The 21,839-nt window shown below is 45.4% G+C and overlaps 1 protein-coding gene across 3 annotated transcripts in view; it reads left to right on the top strand.

The window, feature by feature from the left end:
- LOC106590043 (zinc finger E-box-binding homeobox 1) overlaps positions 1-21,839 on the top strand; it is an 86,444-nt gene that overhangs the window by 42,890 nt on the left and 21,715 nt on the right. For all 3 annotated transcript variants that reach the window (XM_014180546.2, XM_014180545.2, XM_045710992.1), the window contains exon 2: positions 16,408-16,563. In XM_014180546.2, coding sequence (XP_014036021.2) covers positions 16,408-16,563 — 156 coding nt within the window. The remainder of the gene's footprint in view (positions 1-16,407; positions 16,564-21,839) is intronic.

Raw genomic sequence — 21,839 nt, 5'->3', positions numbered from 1 at the left:
ATGCACCTATGCACACAGAGTTTGCCCACCCACCCACCCACCCACACACTGCTCATTCCATTCCCTTACGAGGTGAGCAGCTTATTAAGGTACGCTGTTATTGCTGTGGATGGGGTTGTCTCACCTCTAACGTAAACAGGTAGTGTGTGAGTGTAAACACCTTGGCAGGCAGGGGCATTTCTGAGGAACGTGTCTGAGCTCTGAGTTGTGGAGTAGCCCAGCTAACACCACTTACACCGGTCTACCTGGCCTTATTTAGAAGATCTCTGGAGAGCCAGGCAAACACTACTAGCTGAGGACAAAGATTGTCTATGTGTGGCTGTGGCTCATCTTAATGTTCATTGGGTAGGCCTATGTGGTTTAAAGGTTTTATCTCCAGGTACTAGTAGTCTACAGCTTTTCTTGTATGCGAATTAGGCCTATTCTATGTCTTCTTCAGGTATTTCAGGTTAAACTTAAACACTTTATCAAATAGTTTTCTCATGTTCTGTAATGTTTTTGTATTCCTAACCTAAACAACAAGGATTCTTTCTTCAGTGAGAGGCCATTCCTTTCCGGGAGTTATTGAAAAGTAGGGCCAGGACGATACCAGTATCGTGATCCTCGTTGGTATCGTGGCACGGAAACAAAACACAAAACAGAGTTAAGTTCTTTAAGAAAACAGCCCCAGTGTTGGAAACAAATACCATTATGTTGTCATCCAGAGATGTATTTATTTATTTTCCAAGCTATAGCACACTATTTTACATACAGCATGTTTTTTAAAGGACCAAAAAACTTTGTCTGCTTTGTGTTCTCATTTATGCCTTGGAAGAAATATTGCGATACTGGTATCGTCACAGCCCTATTGAAAAGCCGTTCTCCCATAGAGATATAGATAGAGCATTCATCTTTGTATCTGTACCGTTATAGCGTCTGTGACAGCATGGGCAGCGCCATTGAGCCTATCTCCGGTTTGAAGTAGTCTTTTTTACGATTGGCTGATCCTTCTGATGACCTGGTTGGACATGACTAGAACAGGGTCACTAGGAGAGATCAGGCAATGAAGTTGGAAGTCATACTCAGTTGACAACATTAAAATGGTGGAAGAAGAATTATCTCCATTAACCTCCCTCCCTGATGTACAGTGCCTTGCAAAAGTATTCATCCCCCTTGGCGTTTTTCCTATTTTGTTGCATTACAACCTGTAATTTTATTTGGATTTCATGTAATGGACATACACAAAATAGTCCAAATTGATGAAGTGAAATGAAAAAAATTACTTGTTAGATTCCACACAGGTGGACTTTATTTAAATGTCACATGATCTCAGTATATATACACCTGTTCCTAAAGGCCCCAGAGTCTGCAACACCACTAAGCAAGGGTCACCACCAAGCAAGCAGCACCATGAAGACCAATGAGCTCTCCAAACAGGTCAGGGACAAAGTTGTGGAGAAGTAAGCTCGCATCTGCTACAAGACCATGGTGCTTGCCTACGGAGCTGTGAGGGGAACGGCACCTCCGTACCTTCAGGCTCTGATCAGTCCCTACACCCAAAGAAGGGCACTGTGTTCATCCACCTCTGGCCTGCTCGCTTCCCTACCTCTGCGGAAGCACAGTTCCCGCTCAGCCCAGTCAAAACTGTTCGCTGCTCTGGCACCCCAATGGTGGAACAAGCTCCCTCACGACGCCAGGACAGCGGAGTCAATCACCACCTTCCGGAGACACCTGAAACCACACCTCTTTAAGGAATACCTGGGATAGGATAAAGTAATCCTTCCACTGTTCCACTGGATATCATAAGGTGAATGCACCAATTTGTAAGTCGCTCTGGATAAGAGCGTCTGCTAAATTACGTAAATGTAATGTAAATGTAAGTACAGATCAGGGTTGGGTTATAAAAACATATCCGTAACTTTGAACATCCCACGGAAAGAATATGGCACCACAACAAACCTGCCAAGAGAGGGCTGCCCACCAAAACTCACGGACCAGGCAAGAAGGGCATTAATCAGAGGGGCAAAGCTCCACAGCGGAGATTGGAGTATCTGTCCATAGGACCACTTTAAGCTGTATACTCCACAAAGCTGGGCTTCACGGAAGAGTGGCCAGAAAAAAGCCATTGCTTAAAGAAAAAAATAAGCAAACACATTTGGTGTTCACCAGAAGGCATGTGGGAGACTCCCCAAACATATGGAAGAAGGTACTCTGGTCAGATGAGACTAAAATTATGCTTTTTGGCCATCAAGGAAAACGCTATGTCTGGCGCAAACCCAACACCTCGCAGCACCCCAAGAACACCATCCTGGTGACAGCATCATGCTGTGGGGATGTTTTTCATCAGCAGGGACTGGGAAACTGGTCAGAATTGAAGGAATGATGGATGGTGCTAAATACAGGGAAACTCTTGAGGGAAACCTGTTTCAGTCTTCCAGAGATTTGCAACTGGGACAGATAATCATCTTCCAGCAGGACAATGACCCTAAGCATAGTGCTAAAGCAACACTTGAGTGGTTTAAGGGGAAACATTTAAATGTCTTGGAAAGGCCTAGTCAAAGTCCAGACCTCAATCCAATTGAGAATCTGTGGTATGACTTAAAGATAGCTGTACACCTGCGGAACCCATCCGACTTGAAGGAGCTGGAGCAGTTTTGCCTTGAAGAATGGGCAAAAATCCCAGTGGCTAGATGTGCCAAGCTCATAGAGACATACCCCAAGAGACTTGCAGCTGTAATTGCTGCAAAATGTGGCTCTACAAAGTATTGACTTTGGGTGGTGATTAGTTATGCACGCTTATTTCTTGTTTGTTTCACAATAAAAAATATTTTGCATCTTCAAAGTGGTAGGCATGTTGTGTAAATCAAATGATACAAACCCCCCCAAAAATCTATTTTAATTCCAGGTTGTAAGGCAACAAAATAGGAAAAATTCCAAGGGGGGTGAATACTTTCGCAAGCAGTGCAGTGTAGAGCCCTCAGCCTCAACACACTCTACCTGAAAAGATACTGTAGTAGGAGCATGTGACCTGTGGGGAGACTTATTAGCTTCTATGCTAAAGCTGATTAGCACCATTAAGATGACAAGTCTTTTGTCTTCTCACTTGATGAATATGAGGAGCGCTCTGCTGGTTCTTAGATTTGAATGATTCACTGCTGAAGCCCCCTTGGTGTACGTGTTACTATTATGTCAACGTAGTTTTTTCTCCTTTTTAGGGCTAATATTAAACTTAGAACAGTGATTCAGACTTGTATGATTCTTTCTGTGTTGTGTAGTCATGGAAAGATAACTGATGCTGGATATGACTGCTCTCAGGCTATCTCTGCTGAGTTTGGGGCTCTGATGGCTGGCTACCTGTGGTGAATGGGTGAATGTTAGGCCGAGAATATGCTAAGTCAGGGGTTCTCAAATTGGGGTCGCGGAGGTACTGCAGGGGTCCGCGGCCAGATAAAAAAGTGTTATTACTAACAACAGATTGAACACATTTTAGCCAAGGGATCCATTGAATATGTTTAGAGCGTGTTATACAATGTAATATTATTAATCTACAATATATGTTCTTAACCCTGGACAACATGGGCTTGGGAGGCTCACAGGGACATTTCTATCCATAGTACTCCACCAATTATACATTTTTCAACTACTTCTTGTATTCCCCCAAAATGTTTTTATTTTTACATAAATGCCCTGTAATTTAAGCTCTAAAACTGATACGTTTTCTCTCTCCCTCATGACATTTTTTTTTAGAATTGCAGGATATTATCTTTAAAGCTGCAACAACAGAACATCTCTCTGCCCCATGACAAAATGTGTAGAATTACAGAATTCCTTCAGAGGGCCTGAGATTTTGACCCGGTTTGTCCGGTCATGCACTGCCAAAGTTATAGTCAAACTCCTTGTATGCTATTTCTATCTCACTCGAGTTGTGTTCTCATTATGAGGGGGTCCCTGATGAATTTGCTAACACAGTAAGGGTCCCCTGGCCCAAAAAGTTTAAGAACCTCTGGGCTCAGTAGCAGTAGCAATGCGTAAGTAAAATCACTGGGGAAGCCAAGCCAGAAAAAAAAGCGATAATTGCATTATTTGTTCTACAACCTGTTAGTTCATATGCCTTGCGACCGTGATATTTTTTTATTTGTATTATTTAACCTTTATTTAACTAGGCAAGTCAGTTAAGAACAAATTCTTGTTTTACAATGACGGCCTACCTATATATGCCTATGGCCGAGACAATAAGAAGACACAGTGGCAGAATAAATTCAACCACACCTTTTTTTCATCACAAAACCGGAGAGCAACCTCTGTACGGTGAAGTCCACAAAGCATATTGCAGGTAACAAACAGTTACATGACCTAAAGCATGGTCAAAAAAGTTAATGTTTCCAACATTTTCTGACTTCTAAACAACTATTAATTTAGAACAACGGAGAGTTGCTGCAAGTCGCAAAGAAAACAGGAGCTGCCTCCACTATTCTAGCACCATTTCAAAATCAACATTTCAACATTATCAAATCCCCTATGGTTCATCTAATACAGTGACAACTAAAAGATACCTAAAACAATTTAGTCCAATCTATGTAAGCTAAATATGATGTGGCTGTCCATGGTTCTGATTTGTAGAGAAATACCAATGCCATCCTCTTTTTCATGTTGACGAAATGATTTATGACTCTGTACTTGCTTTTATTTTTTGTTGTCCTAGGCTAACTGGCTAAAATGCTTGCTCGCTAGCCTAACTTCCTTTCATGGGCAACGTTAGGTAGTTAACGTTATCCTTCTACATCTAGCTACATATTGACCTTCCATCCTCTCAGTCCAGGGGCACAATGTATTTTATGGTTGGATCAGAATCGCCGTTATAGTCATTGGCCAGTACGGAGAATTAAGTAAAACTCACAAGTCCAAATCCCTATCTCAATCCATGGCTTATGATAAATATACTTTTTTATTTTTCACAAATCTGAAATTTACTTTGAAGTCCAAAGTGTAGGAATCCAAGTAAAATTTGTTTTTGATATGGTGTCGTAGCAGGAAGATCAGAATACCGTGAACCAAAAGGTTGTGAGTTCAAATCCCAGGTGAGGACAGGTTGAATAATAATTGCTGTATAAATAAACATACACAATGTCATTGTGTGTGTCAAATATATCAGTTGAAAACACTTTGACTGTGTGACGTTCCAGGGACATCCTAACGACTCATTTGTGTTTGCAGGGCATCACCTGTGTAATCTCATGTGAAAAAGATCCACATTTGAAACTTGATGTGAAATATCATCACATGTGAAGTGTTCCAAAACCACATGGTTTCATGTGAAATATTTTTGCAGTAAGAGGCTGATAGAGAGTTCATAAAGTGACTGATCATACATCAGAGGAGGCTGGTAAGAGAATCTATAGGACAACAGGCTAATTTCAATGGCTAGAATGAAATGATACCAAACATATCAAACACATGGAAACAACGTGTTTGACTCTGTTCCACTTATTCCCTTCCAGCCATTACAATGAGCCTAGTCCTCCTATAACTCCTCCCACCAGCCTCTAATGGCCATATTCACAATTCCTGGAACCTTTTGCATTGGTTTAGTCTCGCATTACCACTCTTCCAAGTCTCATTCCTTCAGCAATTTTTTTTGTTCCTTTATTGAACTAGACAAGTCAGTTAAGAACTAGACAAGTCAAGAATAACAAATTCTTATTTTCAATGGCAGCCTAGGAACAGTGGGTTAACTGCCTTGTTCAGGGGCAGAACGACAGATTTTTACCTTGACAGCTCGGGGATTCGGTCCTGCAACCTTCCGGTTACTAGTCCAACGCTCTAACTAGGCTACCTGCCGCCCCAGCTTGTCACGCCCTGACCATAGAGAGCCCTTGGTTCTCTTTGGTGTTTAGGTCAGAGTGTGACTAGGGGGGTGTTCTAGTCATTCTATTTCTATGTTGGTGAGTTGTATGGTTCCCAATTAGAGGCAGATGGTAATCGTTGCCTCTAATTGGGGATCATATTTAGGAAGCCCTTTCTCCCACCTGTTTTGTGGGATATTGTTTCAGTTAGTGCCTATGTGCGCGCTGTACTTCACGGCCGTTGGATGTTTTGTTGTTTTTGTTGTTTCACTGTGAATTAAAATTATGTGGAACTCAACTCACGCTGCGCCTTGGTCCGCTCTGTACGACGATCGTGACAGAATATCCCACCAAGCAAGGACCAAGCAGCGTGTGACGGAGGTAAAGGAGTTTTGGACCTGGGAAGAAATCATGGGAGGACACGAGACCCTTCCTTGGCGAGGACTCAGGAAGGACAGCGACGACGCCAGTGACCGCGGCCACAGAAACCCCAAGATTTTCTTGGGGGGGGGCATGAGGGGTGGTCGGCCGAGCCAAGGAGAGAGCCAGAGTCCGCCTGGGAGTTGATGGAGCAGTGTGAGGAGGGATATCGGAGAATGATGTTGGCTAGGAGTATGCTGCAGCGCAGGCATGCTGAAGAGCGTGACACCAGTCCGGTGCCATCTGCGCTGGCTCCACGCACCAGGCCTCCAGTGAGCCTTCTCAGCCCGGTACGTCCTGTGTTGGTTTCTCGCACTCGCCCTGAAGAGCGGGTCATCAGTCCGGTGCCATCTGTGCCAGCGCCCCGCACTCATCCTGTAGAGCCAGAGACCGTCAGGGAGGCGATGGAGAAGTTGGGAGAGGGAGAGAGGAGAGAGATGTTGTGCAGGTCAGCAGTCTGGTGAGTCCTGTGCCATCTCCCCGCACTCGCCCTGAAGTGCGTGTCATCAGTCCGGTGCCACCTGTGCCGGCTCCACGTACCAGGCCGCCAGTGCGCCTCCCCAGTCCGGTACGTCCTGTGCCATCTCCCCGCACTCGCCCTTAAGAGCGTGTCATCAGTCCGGTGCCACCTGTGCCGGCTCCACGCACCAGGCCTCCAGTGCGTGTCCCCAGCCGGGTACGTCCTGTGCCGGCTCCCCGCACTCGTCCACCAGTGCGTGTGTACAGTCCGGAGTCTCCAGCGACGGTCCACAGCCCGGAACCTCCAGCGACGGTCCACAGCCCAGAGCTTCCGGCGACGGTCAACGGTCCGGAGCTTCCGACAACAGTCAACGGTCCGGAGCTTCCGACGACGGTCAACGGTCCGGAGCTTCCGGCGACGGTCAACGGTCCGGAGCTTCCGGCGACGGTCAACGGTCCGGAGCTTCCGGCGACGGTCAACGGTCCGGAGCTTCCGGCGACGGTCAACGGTCCGGAGCTTCCGGCGACGGTCAACGGCCCGGAGCTTCCTGCGTCGGTGCCATGGCTGGAGCCTTCTTCTGCGCCGGTGCCCAGTCCAGGCAAGGCGTCCAGTCCCGCTCCATGGCCGGAGCCTTCCTCTGCACCGGTGCCCAGTCCAGGCACAGCGTCCAGTCCCGCTCCATGGCCGGAGCCTTCCTCTGCGCCGGTGCCCAGTCCAGGCACGGTGTCCTGTCCAGCTCCAAGGCCGGAGCCTTCCGCTGCGCCGGTGCCCAGTCCAGGCACGGCGTCCAACCCAGCTTCATGGCCGGAGCCTTCCTCTGCACCGGTGCCCAGTCCAGGCACAGCGTCCAGTCCCGCTCCATGGCCGGAGCCTTCCTCTGCACCGGTGCTCAGTCCAGGCACAGCGTCCAGTCCCGATCCATGGCCGGAGCCTTCCTCTGCGCCGGTGCCCAGTCCAGGCACGGTGTCCTGTCCAGCTCCAAGGCCGGAGCCTTCTGCTGCGCCGGTGCCCAGTCCAGGCACGGCGTCCAACCCAGCTTCTTGGCCGGAGCCCTTATCTGCGCCGGTGCCCAGTCCAGGCACGACATCCAATACCGCTCCAAGGCTGGAGCCTTCCTCTGCGCCGATGCCCAGACACAGCTATTGTAGCAAACGTGAGAAAGTCAGAAATCAAGGTTCATATTGGTTAGACCCATGTGTCTTTTTGAAGTGAGGTGAGAAGTTGCCTTTTAATTTAAAAAAAAAGTTTTGTCACCCTAACTGTTTAGGTGACCTTCCTGTCTAGTCCTATCTGGAGTGCATGGTTTTGTTTTAAATAACAGTACCGTTGCCTCAGTCAAGTACAGGGCGTCTCACCTTGAGTCTGCATACTGGGTTTTGAATGGCACGGCTTTGTTTTAGTTTGGTTTGTTTAATTGTTGTGGGTTCTGTGAGGAAAGCAAAGTACCTTGCTCTGCAGCAGACTGTGACGGCGCTGGTTTGTTCTCTTTAGAGGGGGATGCCTGTGGTATTTTCACCATCCGTTGGCTGCCCGGCAGCGCTGTTCTGTGAATTGCTGTGCTGCGTGGCCTTTGTAAAATAAGTGGTGTACCTCTGTGTGTGTGTGTGTGTGTGTGTGTGTGTGTGTGTGTGTGTGTGTGTGTGTGTGTGTGTGTGTGTGTGTGTGTGTGTGTGTGTGTGTGTGTGTGTGTGTGTGTGTGTGTGTGTGTGTCTGTGTGTGTGTATAGATGGTGTACTTCAGCGAGAGGAGAGTGTAGCCTAGTGGGTTAAATATAGAAGTGGTGTGAAAGCTGCTCCAGCAGGATGTAGCCTGTCCAATCACACAAACTAAACGCTGCAACAAAGGATCCTGAACGAGTGCAAATGATTTGTTTTGTAGAGTGCGAGAGGGAGAAAGCGCGCACACACACACACACACACACACACACACACACACACACACACACACACACACACACACACACACACACACACACACACACACACACACACACACACACACACACACACACACACACACACACACGTCTCTTTAAGGCCCAAACACTGTGGAGGTGTTTTGGTTGGACATTCCAGGCATAGTTCAGACAGCATAGTGCAGGATGTGTTGTACTGTAGGTTTCTGCATTCATCTAAAGACTTCCTTTACTCTTGGTTTCCATTTCTTGCCCAGTATTTTCCAATAAGAACCAACAATGTATTGATCTGTGTATTGATTGAATCCACAACTGTTTCACCCCCATTCAGTGCCCACCCAATGTCCTAGGTACAGTAGGTAGGCCGATTGACCATCCGTCACTGAGCTGAGAAAGTAAATCTGTGACATAACATCAGAATATTTAAGTCTGTTGAAATTATCTTAGTATAATGAGGTTACAGGGGCTTGTGAGAGGGCCAATGAGGTGGTGAGGTTATCACAAAAGGATTGTCCCGCCCCGCTCCTGTTTCACAGGCTTTTATTGACTCAGCTTGGCATGTGTCAAAACGGTTTCTGAGTACCGAAGGCGCATGGTACAGTAGGTGACAGTAGGTGTGGGCATTGGCTGGGCAGGGCTGCCATCAGCTTGGTTTTAAATAGGCACTTCACAGAACAAAGCAGAGCAGGCCGAGGATATTCGGGGAAAAAAGGCTTTATCAGACTTGCCCTATCCCCTATACAGTGTACTACTTTTAACCAGGGCCCATATAGTTCTGTCCATATTCCCTGTGTGGTGCACTATACACCTGTATGCTGTATAGTGCACCATACAGGGAATAGGGTGCCATTATTCGGGACACACAATTTAAAAGGGTTGGTCTGATACCTGACTGGTGGCCACTACACCAGAGAGGAGCGGATGTAACTGTTGTGTAATGGTAGACCAGTCTAGGGAGTAGTCAGAGTTTTACTGACTGCTCTGTTCTGTTCTTAAAGAACAGGCTTTCATTCACACACCCATGTTAGGTGGTCTCTTCACCTCCTGCACTAGGTAGTTTGTGAGAAACACCAATGTATGCATTGGGACCAGAGAACTGGATGTCTTTCCAGATAAGCTGTGAAAATGTGGTTGACTTTTGGCTTAGGTTTACATCATCTGTATAGCCTAACTAGTTATTCTCAGTGGAACGTATTTTCTACTTGTTCTGTATTTGGCAATTTGGTTCTGGGTGCCAAGATTAGAGGAAATGAATGTAAAAATGTTCCTCTTTGAAGTTCCAAGTTAAAGGGTGGTAGAGGTTTCTCCTCCCCTCAGATGAGTTGCAATAGAGTCATGTCGTGTGTTGGTGTCTGTGTAACCGATGTGAAATGGCTAGTTAGTTAGCGGTGGTGCGCGCTAATAGCATTTCAATCGGTGACGTCACTCGCTCTGAGACTTGAAGTAGGGTTTCCCCTTGCGTCGCTTTTGTGGCGCGATGGGTAACGATGCTTCGTGGGTGTCAGTTGATGATGTGTGCAAGGGTCCCTGGTTCGAGCCCAGGTTAGGGCGAAGAGAGGGACGGAACCTACACTGTTACATCTGTTAGTGCGCTAGTGCTAATGAACACAGCTGTCTAAACAGGTCAGGCTGACGGAGAGTGGAGAGGAGGGAGAGGGACCTCTGTTCTTGCTTTGTTTTCCCTAGGTGTTGCTTACCTACCGCTGTTAGAAACACACTATTGTGGCCCAGAGGAATTCACTTCCTATCCAGCTAATGGTCAGTGCTAAGCACCATCCTTTTACTCTTGTCAGTTCTGAGGTGAAGCGAACAAACATGGCTGTGATGATGATTTTTTTTCTCTCACTACCAGCAACCCCTTTCACTTTTATCTATCCATCAAACGACTTTGTGGTGGCTCTGGCTTGCCGTTTTGTCATTTCTCTGACACATCTCAATCCACTCTCAGTGATGCTCCTGTACGTGTTTTTATTGCTGACTTTGCACCTGTACCTCTGACTGTATGGCTCTTGTTTCAGATTGAAGAGTCACTCAGCACTGGTGCTACTACTCCAGCCAGAGGGTCCATACATCACTGGACTCAGCCTGACAGGAGTGTGGGGGTTGGGGGTGGGGAGATAAAGAGAGGGAGAACAGAGAGATGATAGACAGAGAGATGAGTCTCCTGATGATACTGTAGCTGTGGAATTCTTCAGATGCAGAGCCGTGTTGACCCTGGGAACACACTCCATATAATGGCCTCCCTCCATCCCTCTCTTCCTGAGCTGTGTGTGTGCCTATGGGGAGTCTCTGTGAATATCAACCATGTGTACTCTATGCAGAAAACAAACCTCCCCGTGATTCTCAGCTCTGCAGAACTATTCTTACAGAAGATCATTCCCCAGCCACAGGCTGCTGCATCTCCACATTATCATCATCCACCACTATGCTCCAGAAGGGGAGTGAGAGAGAGAGAGACAGAGAGAGAGAGAGAGAGGGAGAAAGATGGAGTGGGGTTAGGAAAGAGAGAACCACCAAATCAGCTTAATGTAAATGTGGGCGATAAGGCCAGAGAGTGTGGGCTGGGGAGGGAGTGTGTGTGGGTGGTTTTGTAGTGTGTGTGATGTGTGTGATCTCTGTTTTGGTGCTGCAGCTTGAGCCCACTGCTGACTGGGCGCCTCTCAGAGGAGAATTGATTTGGCCTGAGAGAGGCACAGTGCTGAGAGCTGGGGAAAAAGAGATGGAAAGAGAGAGTGAGAGATAGGGAGGGAGAGAGAGGGGGTGACCACAGGTGGAATAGAGAGAGAGAGATGAAGAAACAGGTTGAAATGAAAAGAGACGAGAGGCAGTATGAAGTATGATTACTCCCATGACTGTAAAGCTCAATAGCACACACACTAGTGATGCACGTGTTGACATATAACCCGCAGTCCCAGCGGTTATATCTGAGGTGCGGGTGGATTAAGGGTCATTAGCTATTGTGTGGGCGAAGGGTGGGTGGGTAACGGTTGAATAAAGAAAAAACAATACCTTAATAAATCTAAATGTATCATTCTTGTTTTTCTTTCATTATTTTAGGCTATCTGGCATTAGTGCATAAGCCTAAGCTTTAGGGCCTAACTGTACGCGCACCAAAAGGTTTTTGGAACGGGCAGAAAGTTAAAGTTGATCCACGGAGGCAAAAAGGACAATGTCGGAGTTTAATTAAATCAGAGAAAAGCAGCGAAATAGATTTTTGACAAAAGGAGGGACAGAAAAGTAATGTTTGGGAATGTTTTAGTGAAGTGGTAAAAGAGAATGTTGTGTGATGATTGTGAGGTGCTATACAAATTCAACAGTCACAAGACCGGGATTTCAAATAGGCCTATGGCACGTCAAGAGAACTGTAGCCTACTGTTCAGATGGGTTTAATGGAAACTGATATTTGGACTTAACCTCTCACATACCTTTAATATTAACTCCTTGAGACAGTGCAGTAATATCTAACAAGTAATCTAACAACTTATCAACAACTTCCTAATACATACAAATCTAAAGGGGTGAATGAGAATATGTACATATAAATATATGGATGAGCGATGGCCGAGTGGCATAAGCAAAGTGCAATAGAAGGTATAAAATACAGTATATACCTATGATATGAGTAATGTAAGATATGTAAACATTATTAAAGTGGCATTTAAGGTGGCATTGTTGAAAGTGACTAGTGATCCATTTATTAAAGTGGCCAGTGATTGGGTCTCAATGTAGGCAGCAGCCTCTCTGAGTTAGTGATTGCTGTTTAGTAGTCTGATGGCCTTGAGAGAGAAGCTGTTTGTCAGTCTCTTAGTCCCAGCTTTGATGCACCTGTACTGACCTCTCCTTCTGGATGGTAGCGGTGTGAACAGGCAGTGGCTCGGGTGGTTGTTGTCCTTGATGATCTTTTTGGCCTTCCTGTGACATCGGGTGCTGTAGGTGTCATGGAGGGCAGGTAGTTTGCCCCCGGTGATGCGTTGTGCAGACCGCACCACCCTCTGGAGAGCCTTGTGATTGAGGGCGGAGCAGTTGCCATACCAAGCTGTGATACAGCCCGACAGGATGCTCTCGATTGTGCATCTGTAAAAGTTTGTCAGGGTTTTGGGTGACAAGCCAAATTTCTTCAGCCTCCTGAGGTTGAAGAGGCGCTACTGTGCCTTCTTCACCACACTGTCTGTGTGGGTGGACCATTTCAGTTTATCTGTGATGTGTTCGCCGAGGAATTTAAAACTTAGCACCTTCTCCACTGCTGTCCCTTCGATGTGGATAGGGGGGGTGCTCCTTCTGCTGTCTCCTTTGTTTTGTTGACGTTGAGTGAGAGGTTGTTTTCCTGACACCACACTCCGAGTGCCCTCACCTCCTCCATGTAGGCTGTCTCATCGTTGTTGGTAATCAAACCCACTACTGTTGTGTCGTCTGTAAACTTGATGATTGAGTTGGAGGCGTGCATGGCCACGCAGTCGTGGGTGAACAGGGAGTACAGGAGGGGGCTCTCCCCAGTGTTTAGGGTCAGCGAAGTGGAGATGTTGCTTCCTACCTTCACCACCTGGGGGGCGGCCCTTCAGAAAGACCAGGACCCAATTGCACAGGGCGGGGTTGAGACCCAGGGCCTCCAGCTTGATGATGAGCTTGGAGGGTACTATGGTGTTGACTGCTGAGCTGTAGTCAATGAACAGCATTCTTACATAGGTATTCCTCTTGTCCAGATGGGATAGGGCAGTGTGCAGTGTGATGGCGATTGCATTGCATCGTCTTTGGACCTGTTGGGGCGGTATGCAAACTGAAGTGGGTTTAGGGTGGCCGGTAAGGTGGAGGTGATATGATCCTTGACTAGTCTCTCAAAGCACTTCAAGAAGGCAAAGATAACTGAAATAAACGACTACCGCCACGTAGAACTCACTTCTGTCAAGAAGTGAGTTCTACGTGGCGGTAGTCGTTTATTTCAGTTATCTTTGCCTTCTTGGGTACAGGAACAAAGGTGGCCATCTTGAAGTATGTGGGGACAGCAGACTGGGATAGGGAGCGATTGAATATGTCTGTAAACACACCAGCCAGCTGGTCTGTGCATGCTCTGAGGATGTGGCTAGGGATGTCGTCTGGGCCAGCAGCCTTGCGAGGGTTAACATGTTTAAATGTTTTACTCACATCAGCCACGGAGGAGAAGGGGGGGGGGCACTGTCCTTGTAGTGGGCCGCGACGGTGGCACTGTATTATCCTCAAAGCGGGCAAAGAAGGTGTTTAGTTTGTCTGGAAGTGTGACGTCAGTGTCCATGACGTGGCTGGTTTTCTTTTTGTAGTCTGTGATTTCCTGTAGACCCTGCCACATATGTCTCGTGTCTGAGCCGTTGAATTGCGACTCTACTTTGTCCCTGTACCGGCATTTTGCTTGTTGGATTACCTTGAGGAGGGAATAACTACACTGTTTATATTCAGCCATATTTTCAGACTTCTTTTCATGGTTAAATGCGGTGGTTCGCACTTTCAGTTTTGCGCGAATGCCGCCATCCATCCACGGTTTCATCATCAATTTCATCATCATAAAAGCTGATATTATTTTAACCACTTAAAATATGCATTTAAGCCGAACTGAAATCTTATCAGAAACATGTTGGTTTGTTTTCACGACTTTCTATTTCCTTACAACCGGTAACACTGATGTCATTTGAAAATGTTGCACATAACAATTTTTTTTTGTTATTGCATTTTATTCCCGATCCCTTAACACCTTTGCTCTGTGTAAGAAGCAGAGATGACAGAGAACTTTACCGCTGTCAACTAGATTGAAGCATTCAATTCTATCGATTTATTACATTGTGGTGAGCAAGGGTTTATTTAGTCTTCTAGGGCAACATTTTATGACAGATGAGAAACTGCATGTATCTAATTATAGACAAGTTGACTAACAAATAGCCTATCTAAATGTTGGAAATTATAAGCAGAAACATATCTAAATCAGGCAAAAAAATTCTGTCAAAAAATTGAAATTGACTGTAGCCTATAGAGCATTTTCTATATTAGCGGGTTAGGGTCAGGTGCGGGCCTCAGATTTTCACTTTATTACATATAGTCGGGTAGTTGCTGATAGATTATTAGCAATTGCGGGCGGGTGCGGGTGCGGGTGAACAAACAGCTGACCCGCGCACAACTTGCGCACTCGCAAGCAACCACACACACCTGCTGTAGAGCATCAGTGTTATGTATGTCTCTAATAATCACTTCTGTAGACTGAGGCTCTCCTAGCGCTCTAACCCTGTAGCACACACACACACACACACACACACACACACACACACACACACACACACACACACACACACACACACACACACACACACACACACACACACACACACACACACACACACACAGACAGAGAGACCCTTACACATCTCACTCTGCCAGTAATAATGTAGAGGTAAAGATGTACACATTGATGGGGGAGGGGAGAGTTCAAGGTTTAATATGGAGGCAGCCTTGGATTAGATTGTTGACTATAGGCTATTTATATAGGCTATTGGCTATTAGTAAGCACATGAGTCCCAATATATGAATCTTTCCCTTTACTGTACATCCTCGTATGGGTCTGAACACTTCATTACATATTTATAACCCATACATATCATATTCATAAGCAGTACATAACCATTTCACAGAGCACTCTGTTCTCCTGCTGTATAATAGTATGTCAGTGTGCTATGCTAGGCTAGGCTAGCACATACCTTAGCATACCACAGATAATTAGACTTTAGGCTGCTACACAGAATCAAACCCATTTCCCTTATCTCCCATTCCACTGTGTAAACTAACACTGAAATGGAATGGAGGTCACTGGCTATGGGCACCTCCAGGAGAAAAATACTGAATTTAGAGAGGTGGTTTGAGAAAAGCCGTTCTGTGTCGAGAAGATACCATTCAGGAGTGCTCTGTTTCCTTGGTTGTTAGTAATGACGTGCTTTGGCTTTAGCCTATATTTGATTTGTTTGCATATTTTCTGTCTAGATTTGGCTAATCTGCTGGCATAATTGATTATATTCCAAGACTGGAGACTAAGGATGTTAATGATTAACCGTTAATCGGTTAGCTGCCGAAAATACATTTGACCGGTCATGCTTATCGGTCTATAGATTTTCATCTCTGTCACATTTGGAACTGCTGGCATTAGGTGCTCTGTTTAGAACTGTGTTTTCCGCAAACTACATTTTGGCAAATGTTTGAAAAAGATTACGTTTTATTAGCTGCTACATTACAGGAGTTGCATGTTTAATAACAGGCTAATAACGCCTTTTGACTAAGACGATAGGCTTGCTATTGTTGCATGTTTCCATTAATAAGCTCTTCATGAAAAATGTCTGGTCCGTGTATGCATGTACTGTATGTATCAGAGAGGAAGAGGCGAAGTGAGAGGTTTCACTCTCGCCAATATATGTCCAAGATATGTCCAATGAGTTTCTATGGGCTTATTTTGGGCCTAAGCTTGTTTCCTGCCTTCAGACAACTCCCATTGTTAGGGCAGAAACATAAGCATCTCGTCATTATATGAAGATCTCTGATAGTATTTTCTGTTGGTCACGTCATTATACTGTTTGGGAAGAAATATAACCGTTTGTTGACTGGTTGATGATGGTCAGTTAGATGGGAGCACAATTGACCAAAATGTGCATCCCTACTGGGGACCATTCTCTCATCCAATACAGCACCTTCCATCTTCATTGTCTTAAATCGCGTCTCACTTCTATCATATTAATGGTTGATAGACAGTGAAATGACCAACCCCTCTCCTCTCTCTCCGCCCGCAGTAACCAACTACAGTAACGTGGTGAAGGCCCCAGGCTCAGATTCAGATGATGAGGACAAGCTGCACATCATGGAGGAGGACGGGAGTCTGGCAGACGGGGCTGACTGTGACAGCAACGTACCCAGTGAAGATCACAACGGAGACCGCTGGGATGAAGGTGATGGTCTCACACACACACACACACACACAGTGGGACACGCACGCAGACAGATCTGTCTCTCTCTCCATGTCTGTTTTTCTGTGTGCTTTTTGCTGAGCGTTTACTGTAGTACCGATTTACAGATTTTTCCTTGCACTGAACTCAGTAAAGGTGATGTCAGTTAAGAATACCTAGTACCTTGACTGGGCTCTACCTGCGTGTAACTGTGATACAGTGAAAGGAAACAGGTACTACAGGCTGCAGGGTTAACTCTAAGACAGGAGTCCTGGTATTTACACAGGACCATGCCACCAGGGTAGAGACCTTCAGCTTTCTAAAATAGACCTGCCATGGTGAGAGCTTTATGTTGCTAGTGGGCATTGGAGTGCTGTACCGCGCTGTGACTGAACTAAGCTTACCTTACGCACATACTCACACAAACAGTATACCGTAAATTCCGGACTATAAGCCGCAACTTTTTTCCCACGCTTTGAACATCACGGCTTAAACAATGACGCGGCTAATATATGGATTTTTCCCGCTTTCAATTTTTTTTTTCCAAAAAAGCACATTCTGTGACGTGCTCAGTTTTTTGGCGGCATGAAGCTTTCATTAGACCAATGAAATTGCCAAACGGGTTAAGGTCAAACAACTTTTTTGTTTACTGTTTAGATTAAATCGAGCGCTCTCAAACTTCCCATCCTTCTGATTACGGTAGTCATTTTGTCACCCTCATCATGGCAAAGACACAGAGAAATGCATATGATGCAGCTTTCAAGTTAAAGGCGATTGATCTGGCTGTTGGAAAAGGAAATAGAGCTGCTGCACGGGAGCTTGGTCTTAATGAGTCGATGATAAGACGTTGGAAACAGCAGAGTGAGGAATTGACTCAGTGCAAAAAGACAACTAAAGCTTACTGCAAATGTTTTATTTTTTGTTACAAGCCGTGTTTCGTTAAAGCCTATTTATATTTGTTACAAGCCGTGTAAAGTTCATTTGTTTCAATGTACCAGTAGGCACCTGCGGCTTATAGACATGTGCGGCTTATTTATGTTCAAAATAATAATTTTTTCAAAATTCAGTGGGTGCGGCTTATATTCAGGTGCGCTTAATAGTCCGGAAATTACGGTATACACACGCACAAACCTGCATACGCACACACACACAAACACGTGAAATTGACATCACCGCGGGAAGGGTCTGATGCCACGTCCCAAAACACAACAATGTGAGGTGTTATTAAAGGATGTTAACATTTCAATAGCTGTACCAAGGCAATCTCGCATAGAGAATTAGCTCATGGTGTGTGTGTTTTTTTTTCTTCTCTTTATGGGGACCAGAAGTCCTCACAAGGATAGTGAAACAAGTAAAATTCAGGCAAGTAGGGACATTTTGCCTGTCCCCACAAGGAAAAAGGCTATTTTAGGCTTAGGGGTTACAAGTAGGTTTAGGGTTAGGGTTACAATTAGGGTTAGGGGTCCGGGTTAAGGTTAGGGTTCGCTTAAAGGTTAGGTTTGGGAAAATAGGATTTTGAATGGGAATTAATTGTTTGGTCCCCAAGAAAGTATTCAGACCCCTAGACTTTTTCCCCAAAAAACTACAGCCTTATTCTAAAATGGATTAAATATTTTTTTTTCCTTCATCAATCTACACACTATACCCCATAATGCCAAAGCAAAAACATTTTTGCAAATGTATATAAAAAAAACTATGACATTTACATAAGTATTCAAACCCTTTAGTCAATACTTTGTTGAAGCACCTTTGGCAGTGATTACAGCCTCAAGTCTTTTTGGGTATGACGCTACAAGCTTCGCACACCTGTATTTTGGGAGTTTCTTCCATTCTTCTCTGCAGATCCTCTCAAGCTCTGTCAGGTTGGATGGGGATCGTTGCTGCACAGCTATTTTCAGTTTTCGGGTTCAAGTCCGGGCCACTCAAGGACTTTCAGAGAGGACTTTCATTGACTTGGCTGTGTGCTTAGGGTCGTTGTTCTTTTGGAAGGTGAACCGTTGCCCCAGTCTGAGGTCCTGAGCACTCTGGAGCAGGTTTTCATCAAGGATCTCTCTGTACTTTGCTTGTTCATCTTTCCCACGATCCTGACTAGTCTCCCAGTCCCTGCCACTGAAAAACATCCCCAAGGCATGATGCTGCCACCACGATGCTTCATTGTAGGGTTGGTGCCATGTTTCCTCAAGACGTGACACTTGGCATTCAGGCCAAAGAGTTTAATCTTGGTTTCATCAGACCAGAGAATCTTGTTTGTCATGGTCTGAGAGTCCTTCAGGTGCCTTTTGGCAAACTCCAAGCGGGCTGTTATGTGCCTTTTACCGAGGAGTGGCTTCCGTCTGGCCACTCAACCATAAAGTCCTGATTGGTGGAGTGCTGCAGAGATGGGAGAACCTTCCAGAAGGACAACCATCTCCACAGAGTAACTCTGGAGCTCTGTCAGAGTGACCATCGGGTAGTTGGTCACCTCCCTGACCAGGGCCCTTCTCCCCCTATTGTTCAGTTTGGCCAGGCAGCCAGCTCTAGGAAGAGTCTTGGTGGTTCCAAACTTCTTCCATTTAAGAATGATGGAGGCCACTGGGTTCTTGGGGACCTTCAATGCTGCAGAAATATTTTGGTACCCTTCCCCAGATCTGTGCCTCGCCGCAGTCCTGTCTCGGAGCTCTACGAACATATCCTTCGACCTCATGGCTTGGTTTTTGCTCTCACATGCACTGTCAACTGTGGGACCTTTATATAGACAGGTGTGTGCCTTTCCAAATCATGTCCAATCAATTGAATTTACCACAGATGGACTCCAAGTTGTAGAAACATCTCAATGGTGATCAATGGAAACAGGATGCACCTGAGCTCAATTTTGAGTGTCATAGCAAAAGGTCTGAATACTTATGTAAATAAGGTATTTCTGTTTTTTATTTTCAATACATTTCTAAAAATGTATTAATACAATTTCTAAAAACCCGTTTTCGCTTTGTTCATAATGGGATATTGTGTGTAGATTGAGGACATTTTTTTATTTAATCAATTTTAGAGTAAGGTTGTAACGTAACAAAATGTGGAAAAATGTATACATTCTGAATGCATTGTACATGCAATGTAACAGGTCATTTGCAGGGCTGTTTTTGATTTGGATCGTTGATTATATTGTATGGAGCTGGTTCAGATTGCCCAGTGTCTTAGCTATGGTATTTGCAGTGGATGACGTTTACTAAGTATGTTAGCTAGTGGATGACATGGAAGGGACAGGTTATTTGACACAGTGTGATGTGACAGAGTTGTGTTTAGATTATGGTGACTATGTATGTAAACAGACTTATAGAACAGAATGTTCTTCATGGTTAGATAGATGAGTTTGGTAATCAGTATAGCTGCCAATACAGAACAGATTTGAGCATTTATTTTTGTGGACTGCCTGTGATGCAGACAGTTTCAAGCTCTCAACAGCTGTCTCACACCTGACTGACATACTGTAGCCTACTCTCCAGACAGATCCTGCTGTCATTGACATCACTATTATGCCATATCCACCCCTGTCCATCTGCATGCTCCCTCTTAAAGGGGAAGTTGGGGAAGAATGTCATTGGTCGCTGAGAACATTAAACACTTCAAAAGCATGAGTTAAGGTTTTAGAAAGCTGGCTGCTGGCCAGATCCATGCCTGATCAGGCACATTCCTTCTCCCTTCCTCCCTCCTAATTCTCTCTCTCTCTCTTTCCCTGCTCCTCGTCCTCCACTCTCTCTCCTTGTCCCTCTGACTCTCTCTTTTTCTTTCTCTCTCTAATAAACGCCAGCTCTGTGGGAATAAACTGATGAAACATAATGCAAGTCTCAGCCCTTTTCCTTTTAAAACAAACACACCTCCACACTCATCCTCCTTCTCTCTCTCTCTGTCCCCATTGCTTTTCTCTCTGGAAAACAGTTGTCGGTACTCTAGGTCGGCGTAACCATTGAAAGCTGCAGCCACCCACTAATCTTTCCCTTACCCTGGCTGCTTGTGGCGCTCGCTCAAATTAAAGCATTGACGTGGTTTTCACTCTGCTGCAGTCCCTCGCTCCCTCCCTCCGTTTTCCCCCTCTCTTCCTGAATCATTCCTCCTGATCATATGGTATCACTGGCCCCCTGCTCACTGTCATTACTCATTTAGTTCTAAATGAATATCCACTGTAGTAAAGCCACAGCCCTTGGAGTAAAGCATTGCCTTACCCACCACTTCAGTGAAGAGGCCGGATGATTCTATGTACCAAGGAGAGGTGAAAAAATGTATTGAGGTGGGATTTGTTCCATTACTGATTCGTTAATGACTGTATTCTCTGTTCAGTTCAGCGTGAACGGGTAGGGAGGAGAGGAAAGGAGAATGTGTGGTTTAATACTAGGAGGTAGCCACTAATATATAGTCAGTGGAGGTAACTAATACAATGATCTCATGAAACCCAGGTTTAACTGACCTGTCTTAAGGAAATATACAGAGTTCTTTCCACTCTGTAAGATTAGTGTGTTATTAGGCAAGGCATGTGCTCACGTCATATGGTCGATTCACAGAATGATGATTTCGTTTGAGTAAATTCCTTCTGTCTGGTCACTGCCATTCACCTAATAGCTCGTCTGCAATGGGCCATGCGTTTCCCCTGAAGATGAGTCTCAATAAAACATTTGAATGCCCTAACTCAGGATAATAGCTACAGCAGGAGTCATGGGCATTGGGGAGCACATAATAAATTCCTGTAGGGCTTAAGTCATGATATTCTCAGTCAGTAAGACAACATGGAAGAACAGGAAAGGAAAGGGAAACCGACAGAGGGATAGAGCACTGGGAAAGTTGTGTGGTGGATACTCAGGGACTGACTCTGTGATAATACTGAACTCAAGTTAAGTAAATCATCCCGAGCATAGATAAGATAAACCTCACATTCATCCCAGATCCCACTGGCTTGCATCCTGTTGTTTCAAGATTATTTTAACAGCCTGTGTCTATCACTCACTGCTTATCTCAGAGACATGCTGGCTACCCCTCTCCTTCCCCGATAGAAGACACCTAGTAGGGGCAGGATGCACGGCCACAGGAAGTAGGGGTCAAAGGTGAGTCCAGCTCACCCAGGACAGGATATGCTGATGTGGTCGTCATGTATAGTTAGGCTCATGGGACCCCTCTGTATCAGGTTACAGAGAGAGTGTGTGGGTGTTCTGATGATTCTGGCCTTCTAGCGTAAGCTAGAATTGAAGTCTTTATTTAAGCACAACAAGGAAAGAGGATTTTTATATCAAGGATCAAGGTCGCTATTCACGTCA

The sequence above is a fragment of the Salmo salar genome, chromosome ssa29, assembly GCF_905237065.1.
Source record: "Salmo salar chromosome ssa29, Ssal_v3.1, whole genome shotgun sequence".
Taxonomy (NCBI): Eukaryota; Metazoa; Chordata; class Actinopteri; order Salmoniformes; family Salmonidae; genus Salmo; species Salmo salar.
The sequence above is the reverse complement of the archived record's forward strand: the minus strand, read 5'-3'. Positions and strand labels throughout refer to the sequence as shown.